General features: G+C 41.9%; 1 protein-coding gene and 1 long non-coding RNA gene across 3 annotated transcripts in view; one reads left to right on the plus strand and one right to left on the minus strand.

The window, feature by feature from the left end:
* FER (FER tyrosine kinase) overlaps positions 1–3,387 on the plus strand; it is a 373,188-nt gene extending 369,801 nt beyond the window's left edge. For both annotated transcript variants that reach the window (XM_090038358.1, XM_090038357.1), the window contains one exon: positions 547–3,387. In XM_090038358.1, coding sequence (XP_089894484.1) covers positions 547–689 — 143 coding nt within the window. In that variant the 3' untranslated portion in view covers positions 690–3,387. The remainder of the gene's footprint in view (positions 1–546) is intronic.
* LOC149868300 (uncharacterized) overlaps positions 1–19,532 on the minus strand; it is a 148,633-nt gene that overhangs the window by 49,558 nt on the left and 79,543 nt on the right. The window lies entirely within an intron of this gene.

The raw sequence follows: 19,532 nt of genomic DNA on the forward strand, positions 1-19,532 counted from the left end.
GCAAAATAAGAGGCAGTTGAAAGGGTATTTCTCTCTTCAAAATAAAAAAGAATAAATGAGGAATGTCAAAGGAAATAAAGGAGAAAAATGACAGTAAGAGATGTAAGGGTAGGAAAAAAATTAAAAGCATCAGAAAAGGGCAGCAGGGAAATTCATATTTTTTATGATAAGTTTAATTTATTAATGAGTTCCCAAAATAGAAACTCAAACAAAGAGGAGCCAGCAGTCATTTTCCTAGGAAATGGGGGAGCAAAGCTTCAAATAGATTACAGCTGTATGTAGGTGGTGCGAGGCCTACAACAGAAATTCAGCCACTGTTGGTATCTGCAGTTTAGTTTGTCAGCCAAGAAACTAAACGTAGTGTGAAATATCTCCATAATGTGTCCAGTTTATTCATAGACAGTATGTAAATTCTGTATGTAGTGACCTTAGGGAACTCACCTTCCTCATTTTAAATTACCGATCCTTGTATTTCTTTTTTTTTATTTGTTCAATTTGTACTACTTTTGCAGTACCGTTTTTTTCCCTTTTATCTTTGTGTGTCAGGATATCGAATGTCAACACCTCAGAAGTGCCCAGAGGAAATATATAAAATAATGCAGAGATGCTGGGACTACAAACCCGAAAACCGACCAAAATTCAGTGAGATTCAGAAAGAGCTGTCTGCAATCAAAAAGAAAGTGACATAGTGATTAAGTTAGTGCCAAACTCGACTTACAGGACTTTATTTTCCAGCAAAGTAATATTTTTCCCTCATAAACACTTTGCGTTTATACCACATTACTTGCAATATTCTTCTGGGTTACTTTTTAAAATTAACTGTGTTTTATATATATGTAATGTGCCATCTTGGAAAATGTCTTAAGCCTACGTTAAAGCCGTAGATGATTTTGCCAAGCACTATGTATCCAGTCACATTAATAGTGTCATGTAGGATTTGTGTAAATAGAAAAGCCCATATTATAGATTTATGGGACTGTGGCTCCTCTATTTTACAGTCATTAACTGCTAGTGACATTTCTCAAAGGTTTTCTACTTCACACTGTAGTCTCAATCTGCTATCCCTGTCACAGATATCGGCGCCAGTGGCGCTAAAAAGGTGGTGGCTGTGCCATGTGTCTGAAAGCCTTAAATCTGAAGGCACAGCTTTTTTGTAGTATTTCAGTTAGGAACTTTATATTTGTAAAATTCTTTCTGCAACTGGTATTTTCAAATGAGATACTGCTTTCAGAGGGAATATCTGAAAATTCTGGATATGCACATATTCTGTTTAAACAATGAAATCCAGAACTGTGTGTATAGTATAGTGTTCACATCAATTACAAGGTCATCCTTAGATTACTGTTGCTTCCAAGTCATGGGACATATTTTTAACTTTGGACATTATTTACTTAATTTTTTCACGGGAAAAAAACTGCAGTTTATCAGGAATCAATCTGCACAAATCACCTTTGCAAAGGGCCAGCTTTTTTCTACAAGGCTAACAACCAGCCTGCGTAATATGTATCTGTCAGGAAAGACGGCAAATCTTCTGCCTTCTGAAATACAGGTAGCAGCAGACACAGTTGTTTTTGAAAGTGCATGCGTAGAAATGCTGTCAGCAAGGAGCAGGTTTGAGAACAACAGTAGCACATAATGATAATAACTAGTAGCATTGATTTTTTTTTTTAAAAGAGTAAGGGAAAGTGAACTGCCAGATTAGCTTTCAGAGGTTTTTTGATGCGTTTCTGAAATTTCAAAGAACTGATGTTCCTTTTCTGTATGCAGGCAGTCAGCAAAAGAATGTGTATAAATAAAAGGAAAGTAAGTACATTCCACGCATACTGTCCAAAGAAAAAGGCCACTGCTCAATATCAGAATTTTTTTTCCCGAATGAAACCAAAACAAGGAAATGTCACTTTTTTTAAGCCTCTGGCAGGCTGAACAAAACATAGGTAGAAACAGTCTCTAGAACTCTTTCTTTGTTATGCTGAAGGTGGAAGATTTGTATATTCACACTATTAAGGACAAAAAAAATAACATTCCTATAATAGCAAAAGACAAAGAAGTCTGCAGGGAAAAGGCACAAATGGTTTGCTTCTGAAGTCATAGATAACAGAGGATCTTTTCTGAGCCTCTGCAGAAATGGGCCTAAGCCACTGTGCCCTAATCTGACATGCCTAAGATTTTGATGTAGGTCCATCTCTAATAATTAAGCAATTAGCAGAACAATTGAAACCTCATCTGGGGCTGTCATTAGCCCCATTCCATTTGTACAGTGGGACTAAGATGTAGTCTGTGGCTACATTATATTTTATTTCTATTATGGTGACTTTTCTATTGGCCAGAGCACAATTTCTGCTCTTCAGAGTGAATTTGTGGTAGTACTAAGTGGTAATTTTGAAGGGGCTGTGTGTGGCTGAAATATTTGTAGTCTAGGAGAGTTTCTGTCCGTATCTATTACATTAAATTTAGTGTCCAAATAAAACAGGGCATCATCCTGCTAGACAACACTCTCTTCATTTTAGGTGGAATTGTTAGCAATCTAATTCAGGTAATGACGAATGCTTCCTGCCTTTCTAAAATGGGTTTGTTATGGGGGCAAAGGAAAGCAATGCACAGAGGAAAAAAGAGTAGATCAAAAATAAGGAAATACGAGTGGCACATTTTAAATTTCTTTTAAAAATGCAGGGCACATTTCATTAGCACTGCAGTCAAACTTGGCCAAAAGGTATCATCCTAACAACAAGGAATAAACAGGCTTTGGACAGTTAGCATGTTTCTAAATGTTATACGAACAGTGTGCCTTAACTCATTGGTATGCTTGTGTAAATGCAAGTGCATAAATATTAAGAAAAGTGCAACACCCCCCTTTGAGGAGGAATCCGAGACTCAAATGCGTGATTCACTGGACTGCAGGACCCAATCTATGCACTCACTCATGTCTACAAGTAAGGACAAGAATGTATTCTCTTTTACAGACAGCATTTGTAACATGTCTCCTAAAGGTTAATATTCTTTTTCTATGAAAGAAAATATATTATTTCTTAAAGAACTCTACCTGTACCCAACCTTTCAGCAATAGAATGGCTATCTTGTCTTAATTAAATTAACAGGGCACACAGTTCTGATCCTTGTGGACAAATGTAAAGGATAAAAACTGTATTCACATTTTACTTTTCTAACTGCTAACAATTTGGAATTCATGTTGGACTTCTGCAAAAATTGAATAGCCTTTTTCACAACTTGGGACACCTGAAACCTATATATTCTTTTCCAATGCAGACAGTAATTTGGTTCAAAAGTAATAACCTTTTGGGAAACTTTCAGGATGAATTCATTGGTATAACTTTTAATGTAGGCACATGTATTTTTCACAAAAGCTTACGTAAATGGTTTTCTTATCAATTCAGTTGTGTTTGTGGCTTAATTTATTTGTCCTGTCTGTCATATGTAATTATTGGAAGGATGTATTATTAGGAAGTGAAATCCATGCCAAATATATGCCTGCAAATTCTGTTTATACTTTGTCCACTTATGCTGGTGGAGACTACAAAAACTTACACCGGAAAAAAGAAAACATGGCAATTTAATGTATGGAAAAGCAGGTGTGGTACTGAAGAACAAGAACCAAAGTTTCAGTTGTCTGCTTTCTGTGTAGTCTTGATGCTTTTTGAAAAAAAGAGGGTTGGTATCTTGCTTTTTAAATGAATTAACCCAATACTGAATTATTTTACTTTTGTACATAGTTCTTTTTACATTTTGTTACTGCCAAGTTAGGAGTGTCCCCTTTGGAAATATAGTATAATAAGTTTTCACATCTGCATGGTCACAACTTAAGGGACTCTAGTGGGGTTACTGGCATTCCCTGGTTAGCAATCCAAATATTTTGAGTCTTTCAAAATTAACACTGCAAACCCAAAAAATCAAATCCTCTAAAAATACTATGAGGTGGAACGGTTTATCCAGGTGTGACCAATATTTTTCTCCTTTTCAAGCACTTGTAAAGGAAAGGTACCAGTATCATATTTCATTCCTAGCCTTTAAAAGTAGATTTTTTTTAAAAGCCTATCAAAGGTCAGCCACGCATATGAAATTTAAATTGTTTACAATGGCAATTGAGCATTTACAGTGAGTCTTAATGCTTAGTTTTGAAATGATCATCCTGGATATTAAGAAGTAAGTCCCAAGTGTATGGAGTTGTTTAGCAAGTGCAGTACTGAAAAATGGCATGTTTGAAAACACGATGGAGACCTCTGCCTTCAGCAGATGTGCACTGTTTTTGTACAAACTGCATTTCAAAATATTGATTTTCAGGTTTTTAAATACATAATAAAAAAGCAAAGGCTCCTTTTCAGCAACTGCACTCATTTAGCATTTTTGTTTAAAAACCTGATGTGCATCTTCCAGCCGTTTCACAAAATCTGCATCTGTGTTGCTTTATATGCTTTAACATCACTTCATAGGCTGCCTCGGGAAGTACAGCAACAGAACATTGCTTGGCAAATGGTGCTGTTTATAAAATAAACCTCACATTTGTTTGGACAGAAAATAGTCATAAAGAAATACTAGATTACTGTATCTCACTGATTTTCCTTCATTTTTCAGCCTTTTGACTCTCTCTGATAAACTTCTGTGCTTATTCAGATACTGCAAGTATGTTATGGAAACAAATTGCTGTAAAATTACAATTGATGGCATTTTTTCTATTGCAGAGCTATCAAACATATTGGTAAATAGAAGTGTCCTTTCTCAAAATGAGGTGCAGAGAGAAGCCTTGATCACATTTCTAGCAGGATCCAAGGCTCAGAGGTATTCGGTCTGTCTGCTGATTCATGGGACGCACACTCAGGCCGACACTATATGACATTTTAGCCTTCTTTATTCTTGCCTTTTTTCTGAGATGTTTCCCACTGGTGCAGTTGGCAGTAATAGCAATTGTGGCAGTGTTCACACAGGCTGTCTGCTAACATTCATATACCATATTCCCTGGATGTACTCTGAGCAGGCCTGTCTGACACACTGGTCAAAGCTAGCAATGTCCGTAGGGAATACGTAGCTGGAAAGCGCTTTAGAAGAAAGGCTGGTATAAATAAAATGTCAGGTATACCAGCCCTCTGGCTGTTAAGTGGCCACAATCTTCTGTGACATGCTGGGCAACAGTGGTGAGAACGGATGGCTGTCACAGGCAGTAACAGCACACAGGGTAAAGCAGCAGGAAAAAAAAGGAAATTATTTTAATAGAAAGAAGATTCTTCCTTTTTTGTCAATCTTATGCATTAGTACTGGAACAGTTATGTAAATGGATTTGTCACATTTTTATTACTCTTTCGGCTATTTTAAAGGCAAGCGGTTCATGCTTAAAGAGGTCAAAGTCATTACACTTTCATAAAGCACAAGAGGCCTCTTTTATTAAACAGGTTTAACCCGTTTTGTGATTACAGTACACAATCTGAGAGCTATACTGTGGCAAAAACCACGGCTGGCAGAGGGGCAGTTCTGTGGGGAAAATTCCCTGGAAGCAGTCCTGCTGATTTAGCCAGGATTTCTTTAGGAAAATGTACAGCAATCTAGGATGCAGTGTGTGCTGTCCCCTTGTTGTATGCAGCCACCTAGCACAGCCCCTTCCCTGTGCATACTCATGCAGTCTTTGCACACCTTATGGACAAGGGAGTGAGGAAGGATCCTTCAGGTCGGTAGCGTTAAAGTCCTTTACCTGCATTCAAGGTCTATACAAGGAAAAATCCCAGAGTTTCCATTACAAGGAGACCTTTGCAGATGTCTACTCTAGAAAATCACTCCTAAAGTATAAAAGGCATCATGCGACTCCTAGCTCAACTATGGCTGGAATGGGATTGATAATCTTTCAGCTCTAGACCGCTCCACCCATTTGTACTGAGAGAAAAAGATTACAGATTTGTCTCTTAGACAAAGACACCGGTGACTGGGCCTCTGGTTGCCTAATAAAGGTTTGGTGACCTTGTTTCTCATTGCTTTGTCTTGTCAGCTTAAACTATATGAACCTAATAAATATAGGTATAAACATTTCTGCTAACTATTCCCAGCTTTCCATGGGATAGGTCAAAAATGATCGTTCCAATAAATTTTTTTATTATTTGCATAACTCAGAAGTCACATGTTAAGGATTTTGAGCTAGGAGCTTGAATTTCCCAGCAAGCAAGAAGAATAAAAAGAAAAGTCCCTCTACCTATTAGTCTTCTGAAGCCCTTTTTCTACCATTGAAATAGTGCAGATACCTTTTTTTGAAGGTGCAAGACATGTAGTCTCCAGCTGAATGCTCTCTCTTTAGTACAATGAAGTAGTGCAATATTAAAGAAAATCATTTTCTTCCTTGATTTGAAAGACAGAAAAGCAGGACAGTTTTTCTTTTTTAAATGACAAGATAGCACAGCATACTAATCTCTACCTTGAAACCCAAAACCAGATTTAAATGCTAGGTTCAATAATTGTGTTCATTGTGTTTATCACCATGTGGGTCATTTCATGATTGACCTTCTGGGAACTGCAACGTTAATCCAGTGCGTTAAGCATTAACTGAAACAGACCTATCACTTTTTAATCCTCCAAATAGTGTGGCACTCTGAGGCACCCTGTTTTTGTCTTTGATTTTTAGCTTTTGCCAGTGTTTTGTTCATAAAGAGTTGCCTCTTCTGCTTTGTTTTAACTTTTGGCCCTAACAGCTACTGTGGTCAGAACAAGGTCTATACCTTCCCCTGTGTGGTCTCTAATCTCCTGGTTTTTAAAAGCCTAGGACATAGGCTGCCCAAGTTGAAGCCAGACACATGGTATTTTCTTCTGGTCTCTCACCTTGTGGTCTCAAAACAGAAAAATCAGCAGAAGGTCACACTGCAGATCCCTCTGCTCACATCCCATCACAGTCCTCTCACTCCCCTTCACGCTGGCAGCATGTTTGTGCAGGGGATAGCTCAGAAACAGCTTGTAAGCATGACAACAAGAGTGCTGTATGCACTAGCAACACTTCTTTTGAAAAGAGAAAAAGAGATGATGATAAAAATTAAAAACACAAACAGGAATTTCACCAAAATAGTTGTCTGTCCTGGCATCTAATCAACGTAGGTGCTGAGAACGTGGGGGAAGGAAGATGGATGGTGGAGGAAAAAAACCCAAAAATGTGGGTATGGTTTTTTCCCCCAGTGTGTGCCCTGCTACTGAAAAAATCCCCATCCCAACCCACCCCTGCCCCCTTGGCTATACCACGTTACAGAACTTGTGGTCGCTCATGGTAGCATGGTCACATGATGCTTCTGGGACTCGGAGAAGTGCATAATTACCAGCCTGTCTGGGGCAGCAAAATCCCTTGAGTTAGCTTTGTTCTCTTTTCTCTGCACATGATGAACCTCTCACCAGCCTAAGAGATCTCTCTCAAGGGCCAATGTAATTTCAGATCATCAGCACGCTTTAGCAGAAAGTTCACATTCTTTAAATTTGCATGATAAGAGTCTACAATTCTGTTTAAATTCCACTTATCTTTGCTCCCTTTAGTCTCACAGAGACTGCCAGATCCATTACTTCCAGAATCCCATTGAGCTCCTTTGCTAAATTGTTCCAGATTCTTTAAAATATTAAGTATCACTCAGTAGGTAGATGTGCTTTTTCCCTGACATGAAGAAACGATTCTTGGCTAGCAGATGCTTGAGATCACAGGATGTAGTCTTTAACTCACTAGAGGAGTTGGGAGAGCAAAGGAAGGCTCAAGATCTCATCTGTAATTGTTGTCTAATTCAAGGTAGTCTGTTCTTTAATTCCCTGAGGAGCTTTGATACTAGAAAAAAATCAACTTTGATTACATTCTGTTCAACCAATTGTTTAAAAAGGAACAAACACGATCATTATATGCATATTGAGTTCACTTGTCATTTGAGCTTATGAGCATTTGGGGACAACTCAACATTTAGAATCGTGTATTAAGGGGAAAGTCCATTTGCAGGTAAACGCAGCAGTTGCTGTCTCGGTAACATCCTGTCGTCCTTCTGTGTATTATGATCCCATTGAAATACTCTGGAAGGAATTGCGTGTAGAGACCGAGACTGGAGAATTGCCTCTCCAGTTTTGACTTCTTTCATTTCTTTTTCTGGAGATTTCTTATTATTGGCCATGTTTTGAAGGCTGTTCTTCAAATGCAGAGCCTTTGGAACTTTCTGATAAAGGGAGCACTTTTGTTAGTGGTCTTAAAAGAGTTTTGCAAATGGAACTGGAGAACTAATTCAGAACGCTGGCTAGGCAGCAGAGAGGGGATGCAGGCAGTTGCTTTGAAGCTTTTGCTCACTGTCAGAGTATTTCACTTTTGATTTGCAGATCTCTTGCTAGCCCTGTGTTTTTCTGTCTTGATCAGAGAGTGTCTATCATGCTAAAATATGCAACAGTTTAGTAATATGAATAAAAAGACTGCTAGGAAGTAGGCTGAAACCAGTACACCAAATCAGGTGGAAAAAACCTGTGGCCCAGATCATCGTTTTACATACTCCTCCCCTCCGCCCCCACCCGAAACTGAGTGCCACATTGCACCTGTAAAAGCAAACAGTTTGCAAACCATTTCAAATCATAAGCTCAATTGGACAGCTTTACATACAGCTGAGCTCAGGAGATGAGTTCCCATTCTGAAAATGCCTGCAGGAGGGCATCAGGTACATTAAGCTCACCTGGCTTCATGAAACATGAACTGCTGCTGGCATGTGGTGCTTAGAGCAATATTTTTAAATGACTGCCATCGCACTGTTTACAACCCTGATACAATTTTAGAAGTGGCTGTAAAATACAGGCTGTCCCATTTTACTGAACTGAGCTGTGCAAGAAGAGACAGAAAAGCACACTTCCACATTAAAAACCACCAGCAGTTCAAGCGAAGGAGGCTTGTGAAAAGGAAAAAAAGATGATGGACAAAAAAGAGAGAAAAAGATCGCTGTTGGATTATTACTATATACAGAGCGGGATTCTCCATAGCGCAGGAAGAGAGCCATCTTAGAACAGCCGGCTCAGACATGTCAGCTCAATCTTGCTCAAATGTGCCCAAAGGGAAGGAGGAACCATTTTACCTGTATGCAGATAACTGCAAAAGCAGAACAAAACTCAAGATTAAGGTTATAAAAACTACATGCTTGGGGCATCAAAAAAAAAAAAAAAAAAGATTTGGGGCAAAGTCTATTCTTATATTAATGTAGTGCAGCCCCATGGCCATAGTGCCGCAGAGTTGGACCACTATAACATGCCAACAGAATTTGGTTGTAAGATTTCCAGAAGTGACTTCGGCCCCTTCCACCTTCTTCAGAACCTCTCTCCACAATCCTCGTATGCTTCTCGGAGAACTGTTCCTCAAAAACAAAGGTCGAGTTCATCTTTGGTTTCATTTGGCCCAAAACATTCAGAAGTCCCAAAGATAACACTGCAAGTATAAATCACATCCTCAAAGAGACTAGACAGTCGAACTGAACACATAGTCCAGGCTCTGTGATTACTTTATGATCTGACTAAAGGCTTCAAGATAACTGGCTTCAATGTGGAAAAGGTGTCTTAGGTAGATGAAATATGCCTGTCCAAGTCTGTCATTACAATACAGATCAGTCTATTCTCCATCCCTAGGGACCGGTGTGTAACCACCAGCCCCTGCCTGCCCAGGGCATCACTTCGCTTCAGTTGCGGCCGACAGACCAATTCCAGCTGATTAACTTTCAAATATTTCTATCGAACCTCAGTGAGGAAACCTGCTCTTTAGTTAATGCTTCTCAGAACTCTCTAAAACATCCTAATATTCCACTTTAAGAGGCCAGGTTTCCTTACATCACACAGCATAACCTTTTGCTTTTCCAACACTATAGTTTTCTTCTCATATTCCAAGGCTTGCAAGCTTAGATGTGTGGCATTTTAGTCCATCCTTTGCAAACTGATTTTTTTTTTTTTGAACACTTGGAACAAAGCTTTATAGATTTACCTCAGCAGGTGGACCAAATACCAGCAGGCCTCTGATCTGTAACAGTTTTGATTAAATGCATTACATTGCATTTGATTAAGTGTAATTACATCTAATTAACAAGATTTTATTTCAAGTATGTCACTGTTTCTTGCACCCAAATTTGCATTAACAGGTAAGTGGGATTTTCTTGACAGTCACAGATACTACTAATTTGAGTAACCTTCGATGCTTCTTTGTCGGGTAAAAGTGCAGCCTTGCTCCTCTGGAATGCTAGAGGAGCCAAATCAAGGTTCTGTGCGACAATTGGACGTGGGGAGCTCAGGCTGTCTCAGCGTTTCTGGTGGGATCCCTCTGTATCGAATTCCCTGCACCCACTAGGGATGTGCATACCACACACTACAGAACCTGGCCAGGGCCCTATTCTGTGCCTGCTTACAGCGCTAGACCACTCCACATGCTCAGGGGGTACTAGGGACAGCATTTTGCCTGCATCCTATACAGATACACAAGGACTGAGATGTAGAAAGCCCCTTCCCTTTACCTTGGACTCCGCTGTGCCACAGACTCCAGCAGTTCCTCCAGAGAAACACCAACTAGAGAAAATACTGTCAATGGGAATTTGTTCTTTATTATATTAGCTGTAATAATGACTAAATAACCCATATCCTCCAGTGAGTTCCCTACACAATAATGGACTTCAGCTAGGAAGATGGCTTAGGAGTAAAGAAATCTAATAGAGGAGGACTCGGGGGTTTCTGCTTCGGCATTGTGTCATCACAAAGGCATGACCCAGAAAGTAAGAGAGTCCGAAAAGAAGCAGTCTGATTCTTATTTATTCTAAAAGCATCTAGGAGAGCCAGACATACTCTGTCTTTTAGTTAGGGAGTCACCATCCCTGCTAATAAAGCAATTGCACAGAAAAGTCTAGAAGAGGCTTCTAAAAAAGATGCATCAACTGGCAGTTGTTGGGAGCACTATTTTTCCAATTATGTTTGCTAATTTTTCTTCTGTATACCTGAATGAGGAGCTGGGGGTGAGGGAAGGGTGGGACACGGAAAGGAAGATTCACTGGCATACAGGATATGGCAGTATGCTAGACTTTTGACACCTGTAGCCTTGAGTAGGGTAATTTTCAACCCTTAAATGTACTTAGAACTTTTTTGTTTAGTGCCAAAGTGTGTACCAGCAAGTTTAATATCAGGTTAAGCACTTTTTATGCTCTTTGTTCTTTAAAAATAGTATGTTTGTAAAATAGATAATGCATAACACTGGAAATGGGTGCTTCTTCCCAAAAGTGCATGTGTTAAGAAACAAAAATGGGGGGAAAGCCTTTTGTAGGTATATCTGGCTGTTTAACGAGTCTGAAAATGACAGCTCCATAACACAGTTTAATTGTCCATCCTTTATAATTTTACTACAGGTCTGCATTTTAACTCTTATTTATTTGCCCATTTTTATATACATGAAAATAACACCTTTGGACTTAAGCTAACATTGTTTTTTAATTTTTTCCTATTACAAAATGGGAGTTGACTGCTCTTGTAAACTGCAGGCTGGTTTTTAATAGTATCCTGTCTTTTCTGATGGACCAATTACCACTAATGAGTCTGCAGTTCCCTTTTTTACTGTATTCTTCCAATAAATGTAAAATATTTGTATCAGGTTGCGTCTCTCTCGTTTGATATCTAAATGTTTATATTTCTTCTTTTAGATAAATATACCCCTCCACTAAAAATGAGGGAGGATTATCTCTAAAGGAATATCCATCATAGAGATAGTACAATGCATAATGTCCACTTCAGTCATTAAGTTGATATGAATTCTGATGGCAACATCTGAGTTTGCTGCCCATAGATGCAATAAATGCTTCATTGCGTTGGACACTTCCTGTTAACAACCATGTTTCACATTTTACTGTGTGGCATCTAGGCATAATTTATTTTTTATTATAAACACCTTGTATATTATAACACAGCAAAAACAGGCAGAGTTAAGGTTTGGCTTTGAAGCTGAAATATTTAACCTGAAAAAATTTAAGCAGTTGTTAGAAGAGATATTTCTCTTAATTGATGTCCATTTTAACCATCTTTCAACAGATCAATAATCTTCCTAAAACAAGGATTTTTCCACTATTATTTACAGATGCCCAGCACCCATCCTTGCCTCTAAAACAGCATGCCTGTAACCTCCTTCAAACTTGTTACCTCTACATTACACCAAACTAACTAACCCTTCCAGTGAGATTTTTTTTTCCACATGAGTGGCCAAGCCAAGAGGTGGTTACATTTGCTTTACACAGTTTATCATATTAAAAGGTTTTACCTTCATGTATCTTCCTCCTTTTATTCCAAAGTTACATCCATGTGATTTTGAAGTATATCTGTCTCAGGGCAGGGGAGTAGAAAGCTGTCAGTTCACTGCACATGTGCAGGTAACAGGGAAAATGTGGTAAATGTACTAAAGTAGTCCCCTATTTTTAAGGGAAGGGATATCAGATTTTTAAAGCCCAGTAAATAGATAGTAATTGTGTTGGAAGTCCCCAACATGGTACATGCACACATACAGAATAAAGTGTTTGGACCCAGTAGAATAACTGAAGGGGGATGACTGGAGCAGAAGCCGCAAGAGTGGGGTGTCTGAGTGAGATGAGATGGTCCCCTGGAAGAAAGGGGTCCCAGGTTCTGGACTGGGCCCCTGTTCTCAGTGGTGCAGAAACTCCTGTCACAAGGGATCTAGCCATGCATATGCAGAAATGTTTGCAACACAGTTGCAAATAGAATCCAAACTGTGCATGAGTGCCAAAAAAGTGCCATTATGTGGTGATGTGAGCGTCATTTCAATGTGTGACCGTGAAACTCTCCACAACCCTAAGCTATTATGCATTAAAAGCTTGCAAAGTTTCATTTAAAGCACAGCTGTCCACCTACTGAGTGGTCCAAGGCTGTCTGGCCCCTCCCCACTGCATTGTGCCAGCATCCTCATACCATGCCACGTACCCACTGGCAGTGGCAGGTGACTCTGCTGAGCTGAACTGGGTCCCCAGTCCTTCCAGAGATGGAAACAGGAAGCAGATGTTGGAGAAGGGAGGGGGAGCCTAGAGCCGCTGGTGGCATCAGCAGGAGGAATGGGGGGAGCAGCACCTATTCTGGGAGTCCAGGGCTGTGAATTAACTCCTTGGGTGCTCTCAGTTGGGCAGCCAGAGTTTATAGTCTCTCACCCGAGAGCGTATGATGGGTATAATAGGTGTTAGACATCTTTCTAGCCTCTTTGATGGTGCCTTCCTTTTCTGGGGTGCCTTGAAGACCCACATTCCCATTTCCAGGCTTCAGCTTCCTCCCTTTACAGCATGACCTAGTTCCCCTCCATGGATTTCATTCGCTTTGAAAAGCAACAAGGGCTGTCATTTTGCTCTTACACAGTCACCACCCTCTGTACAGGAGAGACAGAAGGTCATATCTCATCTTCCTTCTGAAGTTCAAAAAAAGATCTACAAAGATTAGGCAGAAAATGGTGCTTCAGAAACCGTCCAGGAGCGCTTTCTTCTGCCTGAGTGTGCTAATGCTAGGCCACTGGTTAAAAGGGGGTGTGGGGGGAGGGCCTAAGTGTCTTGTGAAGCTCAGCCTTAACCTCATAACACTGTGCTCCAAGGCTGCACCTCTGGCACTTGGCGTGTGTGACCTCCCCTTTCCAGACTGTTATTAATAGACATGACTTGTTCAAGACCATTTGTTGAAGCTATTCTATATAGTATGGAATAAATTAAACAGCCATTGGGCCAACAAGAGGGTGATACTGATTATAGGTGATAGGTTGGAGCACTCTCCTGGGAGTGAAGAGTCTCTTCCGGTAGAAGAAAGGACGTGTGGAAGAGCGACCTAACCGGTGGAATCTCAACTAAAACAGGAGCACCCCCACTGCCTACCGCTCAGCCACGCTCTGTGCAGAGCCCAATCTGATAGGTATTCCCAGAGAATGGCTACTGCACTAAGACCTGCAGGGAAGGTGGGCAGAGGACAGCCTACATTGTAAATCCCAAGAGGTGTTAACTACAAGAGAAGTATCAGGACAATCAGTGCTGTCAGGATGGGGGATTCTTCCATGCATGCTGAGAAGCAGAATTTCAAGCATCTAGGGGCTTTTAATGTCAAAAACGTAAGTGCTTACAAAGTTTAAGCACCCTCAGGGTGAAGCAGCAGTGGAATAGGGGTTTGGATGTAGCTACCCAAAATGTCCACCAAGTATTTGGACACCTAAGACCTCCCTGCCCCTTGCAAATCTAACTAACCCCAGTCTTCTCCCATCTAGTAGCTAATTCTTCAGGAAAGCACTCAGGAATGAAAACACTTTGGGAAGTGAGCAGAGAGAAAAGGGTCATAGCTGTCCCCGAGGATCACACATGGGAGAGGTGGCCTCTGAACAAGATATGCCCTGACCTAACGAGGGCTTTAACCATTGAGAGCAGGGCACTGACTGCACTGGAAGGGAAGTCTGAGCCCACATAGCAGTGAAGAGCTCTGCTAAAATATCCCCGACAGTTCATTCCACTAAGATGTTCTCTAGTTATTGGAAAGGAAATTTTTAAAGAATCTGCAGCTGCAGCCAGCTCCGTCTTGTCCTGCTCAGCTGTGCAGTCGTGCCAGGCCTCAGAAGAATGAAGACATAGCTATTCTTTGAAAAGCTGCTACTGCCAAACTGCTGAGCAGAACAGGGTTAACAGGCACTGCCTTCTGAGCTGAAGCCCCACTCCAGCTAATTAGCAGGCAGGCCACGAAAGGAAGGAAACTGATAAGCAAGCAGGGACTTCAAGATTTTACCATAGCTCATACATACCGCAAGGGGATTATTTGGTACAACTGCAACATTATAGGAAGGATTTAAATTTACAAACCTCTCATGAGATCCCAAGGATGAGGTCTATGAAGGACCCTTTAAGCACTACTGAGAGGAAAAAAAATAAACCTTCACTCAGCAAGCTCCTAACCCTATATGATCATAACACTCACCACCCCGAGGTCTGGCTGGTTTCTGTAAATGGATGCAACAGAACTACCTCAGTCCTGCTGCTGCCAAAGTGCTCAAGTCCTAGCAGGATTCCCTCTGCCTATCTGACCTGCAAGTCTCACTCTGTCCAGACATACATACTAGATCAGACTTTGCACAGAAGAGTGGTTGGAATAAGACTGTTTACTATCTGGCTAGGTCTGTGCCTGTCCCTCCTACTCTACCCAAAAACCCAGGAGGAAGGGATCTCACTCAGATCACCTCCTTCCATTAAAAGCATTACAGCCAAGGGCACATGCCTGGGAGGTGGGAGACGTCAGTCCAAATCCCCTTTGCACCTCACCCGGACAAAGGACTTGAATCTAGGGCTCCTACCCCCAGGGAAACAGAGCATCTGTGTTCTTCCATGGAAACGGATGGACTGGCTTAGATGCCTAATTCCAGAAGAGGGCTGAGAATCCCAAGCAAAGTCCCTTGAGTCTTACCCACCTACCTGTCAGATAAGAAGTTTACTAGCATCTCCAACTACCTACAGGGAGGTGGGTCCCTGCTCAGTTTGCTCTGTGACTCTTACAGTTTAGCACCCCATCCTCCTCGTGGAGACTGAATGCCTACAAACATGCAGAGGGGACAGATGGCCCTAAAGACGTTTGGGACTGGAAGGTTAAGACAAAGTGATGTTCTAATTAATGTTTTAATACAATCAGGCTTGAGTGGGGTGCAGTGATCTGCTAGGTAAAAAGACATGGGTCTCACCACGTGCTTATTAGGAAGCCCTCTGCAGAGAAGCACATTGCTATTTTCCAGCCATTTTCTAAACATATAGAAGAGATGCACACACAACACCAGTGCACTCTAATCTGGGAACTGTAGATTTCCTGTCCCAGAGAAAATACTGCAGTCAGCCCCAGGGTAGCATAGTTCTCCGAGTTTCATACGGACACCATGGAAACTGCAGCCTACTGCTTGTTTTCATATATATTATCTCACTATTAGCACCCCCCTTCAGTTCTCCGCAAGCTTGTTATTCCAGAAGTGCGGCTGTTAACTATTTCCCTCTGAAATGTGACTAAACTAAAGAAGGCTTTATATGCTGAAAAAAGAAAGTCATCACAGGCTTGTGCACTACTTTTCCCAATAGCAAAGCAGCTGCAGGTTTAATAGCCCATGTTCTGCCAATGCATTTCTCTCTAAAAACGGTGGGAGTGTCTAATATTGACTGGCAACAATCTTGAAACCTCAAAGAACAGATAAGCGCTGACTGTGTACTCTTACAGGGACAAAATATTCTAGTGCGGACAGTTTTGGGCTCAGGATCCATCGGTCTCCTGTCAATTGCCTAGGGCATAGCTCCTGTTGCTTTACAGAATTTATGAGCTTGCCTGTACTTCTGAGAGATGAAAAGAAAAAGTGTACTGCATTTTACCTCAGATGAAGGTAATATAGAGCTAAATCTGACTGCTTGAGGGATAACGCATAGAAGGCAAAAAGGCTAGTGCAACAGCTAATATTAGGAAGTACAAGCACCAGCTAAGAATACCCATCCCATTATGCTACCTGCAAAGAAAGAACTTAAAGCATGAGGAAAAAAAAAATAAATCAAACCATACAATTCAATTGGCACGTATATGGGGCGAGATCCACATAGCAATTGACTGGCAATGAGATTCCATAGCTCCCATCAGCCCCTTGAGGTGCTTACCAGTCATATTCATCGAAGGATCTCGCCTTCTCAGTATTCAGTGTTACAGGACCTAACTTTGCCTTGCCTGGAATCCAGAACCTTGAATCTGGTGTCTAGGCTCCCAGTACAATGCAGGGAGTGCGGCCATGTCCAAGAGCAGTGGTGCCCAACCTTTGGGGCCAGATGAGAGGTGCAGAGTGAGTCCATGAGACACACCTGGTCCATGGGCCTGACCTGTTGCAGGGGGGCAAGGCCAGGGCCTGATCCATGTGGCATGCTGGATTGGGCCCAGCATATGGCCCCAGCCCTGGACCCTAGGTTGAGACCTGTGCCCTATCATGCCTCTGGCTTGGAAATTTGATGGTGGGGGAGTGGTGGCAGTGTTAATTACCACCAATCCTTGCTGCTAAATTTCTGAACCACTGACCGTTCCCACAGGCCGGATGACATGGCTCCACAGGCCAGACCTGGCCCACAGGCTGGAGGTTGAACACTACTTGCATACAGGTTGGGGAGCCATCTAGTTGGTGGAAGACCTGCATGTCCGGTTTAGAACTACTGGACATATATAAGGACAATAGTGCACTAAACAGTGCCACTAGAAACTCTCTCCAATTCTAATTCTGCCCCAACACAACCTTAAAACCAGAAAAGCAGAAATGGTGAGCTTCCTCATTGTTGTGGAGCTTGCACTGATCCCATTTCATCGCCTTTACTCAAGGACCTCTGTCCTTCTGGCTCCCAATAGGTCTGGCTCCTGACTAGGACTCTCAGCTCCTGACCCCTGGACTACTCTAGACCCTGGCTCCTGATCCCAGCCTGTTCTTTGGCTCATCTCACAGCTCCCAACTCCAGTTAAGGTTGTAACCACTATACATGACTGACCTCCAGTAGTGTAACCTGGGGTAGCCAAGTGGAGCACATGCCCTGGGCACTAAGGGGAGGGATCCTAGAAGACTGGGAGGAAGGAGTGCCTCATCCTCTCACCCCCAACCCTGCCTGCACTTTCCAGCTACAGGAAGCAGCAGTACAGGCAGTGTGTCACAGAACACAAGGTATTCTGGGAATCATAGTTCTAGAGAGCAGCAGTGGAGTTCACAGCTGTTCAAGGCAAAACTGACCCCATTTTTTAGCATCAAAAAAAAACCCCGCATTTTTTTTTTTAACCTCCCAGAGATGGGCTTCAGTGGCAAAAACGGGACGAAAGTTCCCACCAGCAGCAAAGAGCTCCATTGCCACTCTACAAAACTACAATTCACAGAACATCTTCCACTCCATGACACACACTGCCCATGATTGCTTGTTGCAATGGGAGGAGGGTGAGAGACACCTTCACAGTGCACTTTCTTTGCACATTATGCCTCTGGGGCCTTCATCCTTGTCTCTGGGGGGTTACAGCAGACAATAAGCTGAATGTGAGCTACAAATGTGCCCTTGTTGCAAAGAAAGCTAATGGCATACTGAGTTACATTAGTTTCTACTGATTACCATTACCAGCAGATTGAGGAAAGTGATTATCCCCCTCTATTCAGCTCTACTAAAGCCACATTTCCAGATAGTATATTTGGTTTGGGCCCCCCACTACAGAAAGGATGAAGACAAATTGGAGAGTCCACCCAAGGAAAATGAAAAGCATTAGGGGGCTGGGGAACATGACTTTTGAGGAGAGGCTGAGGGAATTGGGTTTGTTTAGTGTGAAGAAGAGAAGACTGAGGGAGAATTTGAGAGCAGCCTTCAACTACCTGAAGGGGGGGGTCCAAAGAGCATGGAGCTGGACTGCTCTCGGTGGTGGCAGACGCCAGGACAAGGAACAACGGTCTCAAGTTGCAGCAAGGGAAGTTTAGGTTAGATATTGGGAAAAACTCTCTCACCAGGGGGTAGTAAAGTACTGGAACAGGTTATCCAGAAAAGTTACACATTCTTTATCCGGGGAGGCATTAAGCTAGACAAAGCCTTGGCTGGGATGATATAGTTGGGGATGGTCCTGCTTTGAGCAGGGGGTTGGACTTGATGACCTCCTGACATCCCTTCCAACCCTAATTTTCAATGATTCTACAAGTCTGACACTAGGGCATGTTTCTGGGATTTCAAGGTACAGTGGGGCTTTAAAAACAGACTCTTACATGAATGTCTCAAGCATGGGGCTACTGGATATAATCACATACAGATAAGCACCAAATAATGAAATATTCCTTGGGCCAGGTGGTTGGGGCTTTTTCTTGGGGAAGGAGTGTGCAATTTTCTTGGGGCCATAAGCCATATCCAACCCAGGCAAGTGCTGCCACAATAGCCAATACAGCTGTGGCAGCAGTGTGGGGTCTCACAATGGTGGGGAAGGGGGCACCTCAGGGTCCAGCAGCAGCAGGAGCATGGAGCCCAATGGAGGGTGGGAGTGGTGCAGGGTCTGATGGTAGCAGAAGTGGGGGTAGTGCAGGATCTGGGAGACAAAGCACGGGGTCCACTGAAGGCAGGGGTAGTCCAGAGTCCAGAGGGAGTGTGGGGTCCAGTGGTGGCAAGCCAAGCTCACCATCAATGGCCATGTTCAATGAAGCCAGAGGGCTCATCTTCTAGTGCAACTTCCTTTTGAGCCTGAACTACTGATTTTCTTAAAGTAATCCTTTCTTCACTGACAAGTGTCACTGTCAGGAATTAGTCTTCAAGTCAAAACATAACAAAGGCCAGGATTGTTTTGTCTTGCAGTGAAAAAAGATAATATAATTTTCCTCCCTAGATTCAAGGTTCTGTTGCCTTCTAAAACTATATTTAAAGTAAATTACCCATCACCTTGATGGTAATCCTGACACTTTTCTGGGTGACAAATTATGATACCAGTTCCAAAAGGATTTTTTTCTTTTAAAGTGTATTTCTTGTAATAACCTGACAGTGAAAAAATGTAGAATAAACCAGTAGCCTTGACAC

The sequence above is a fragment of the Crocodylus siamensis genome, chromosome 3 (assembly GCF_052110815.1).
Source record: "Crocodylus siamensis isolate JL-2025a chromosome 3, ASM5211081v1, whole genome shotgun sequence".
Classification (NCBI taxonomy): Eukaryota; Metazoa; Chordata; order Crocodylia; family Crocodylidae; genus Crocodylus; species Crocodylus siamensis.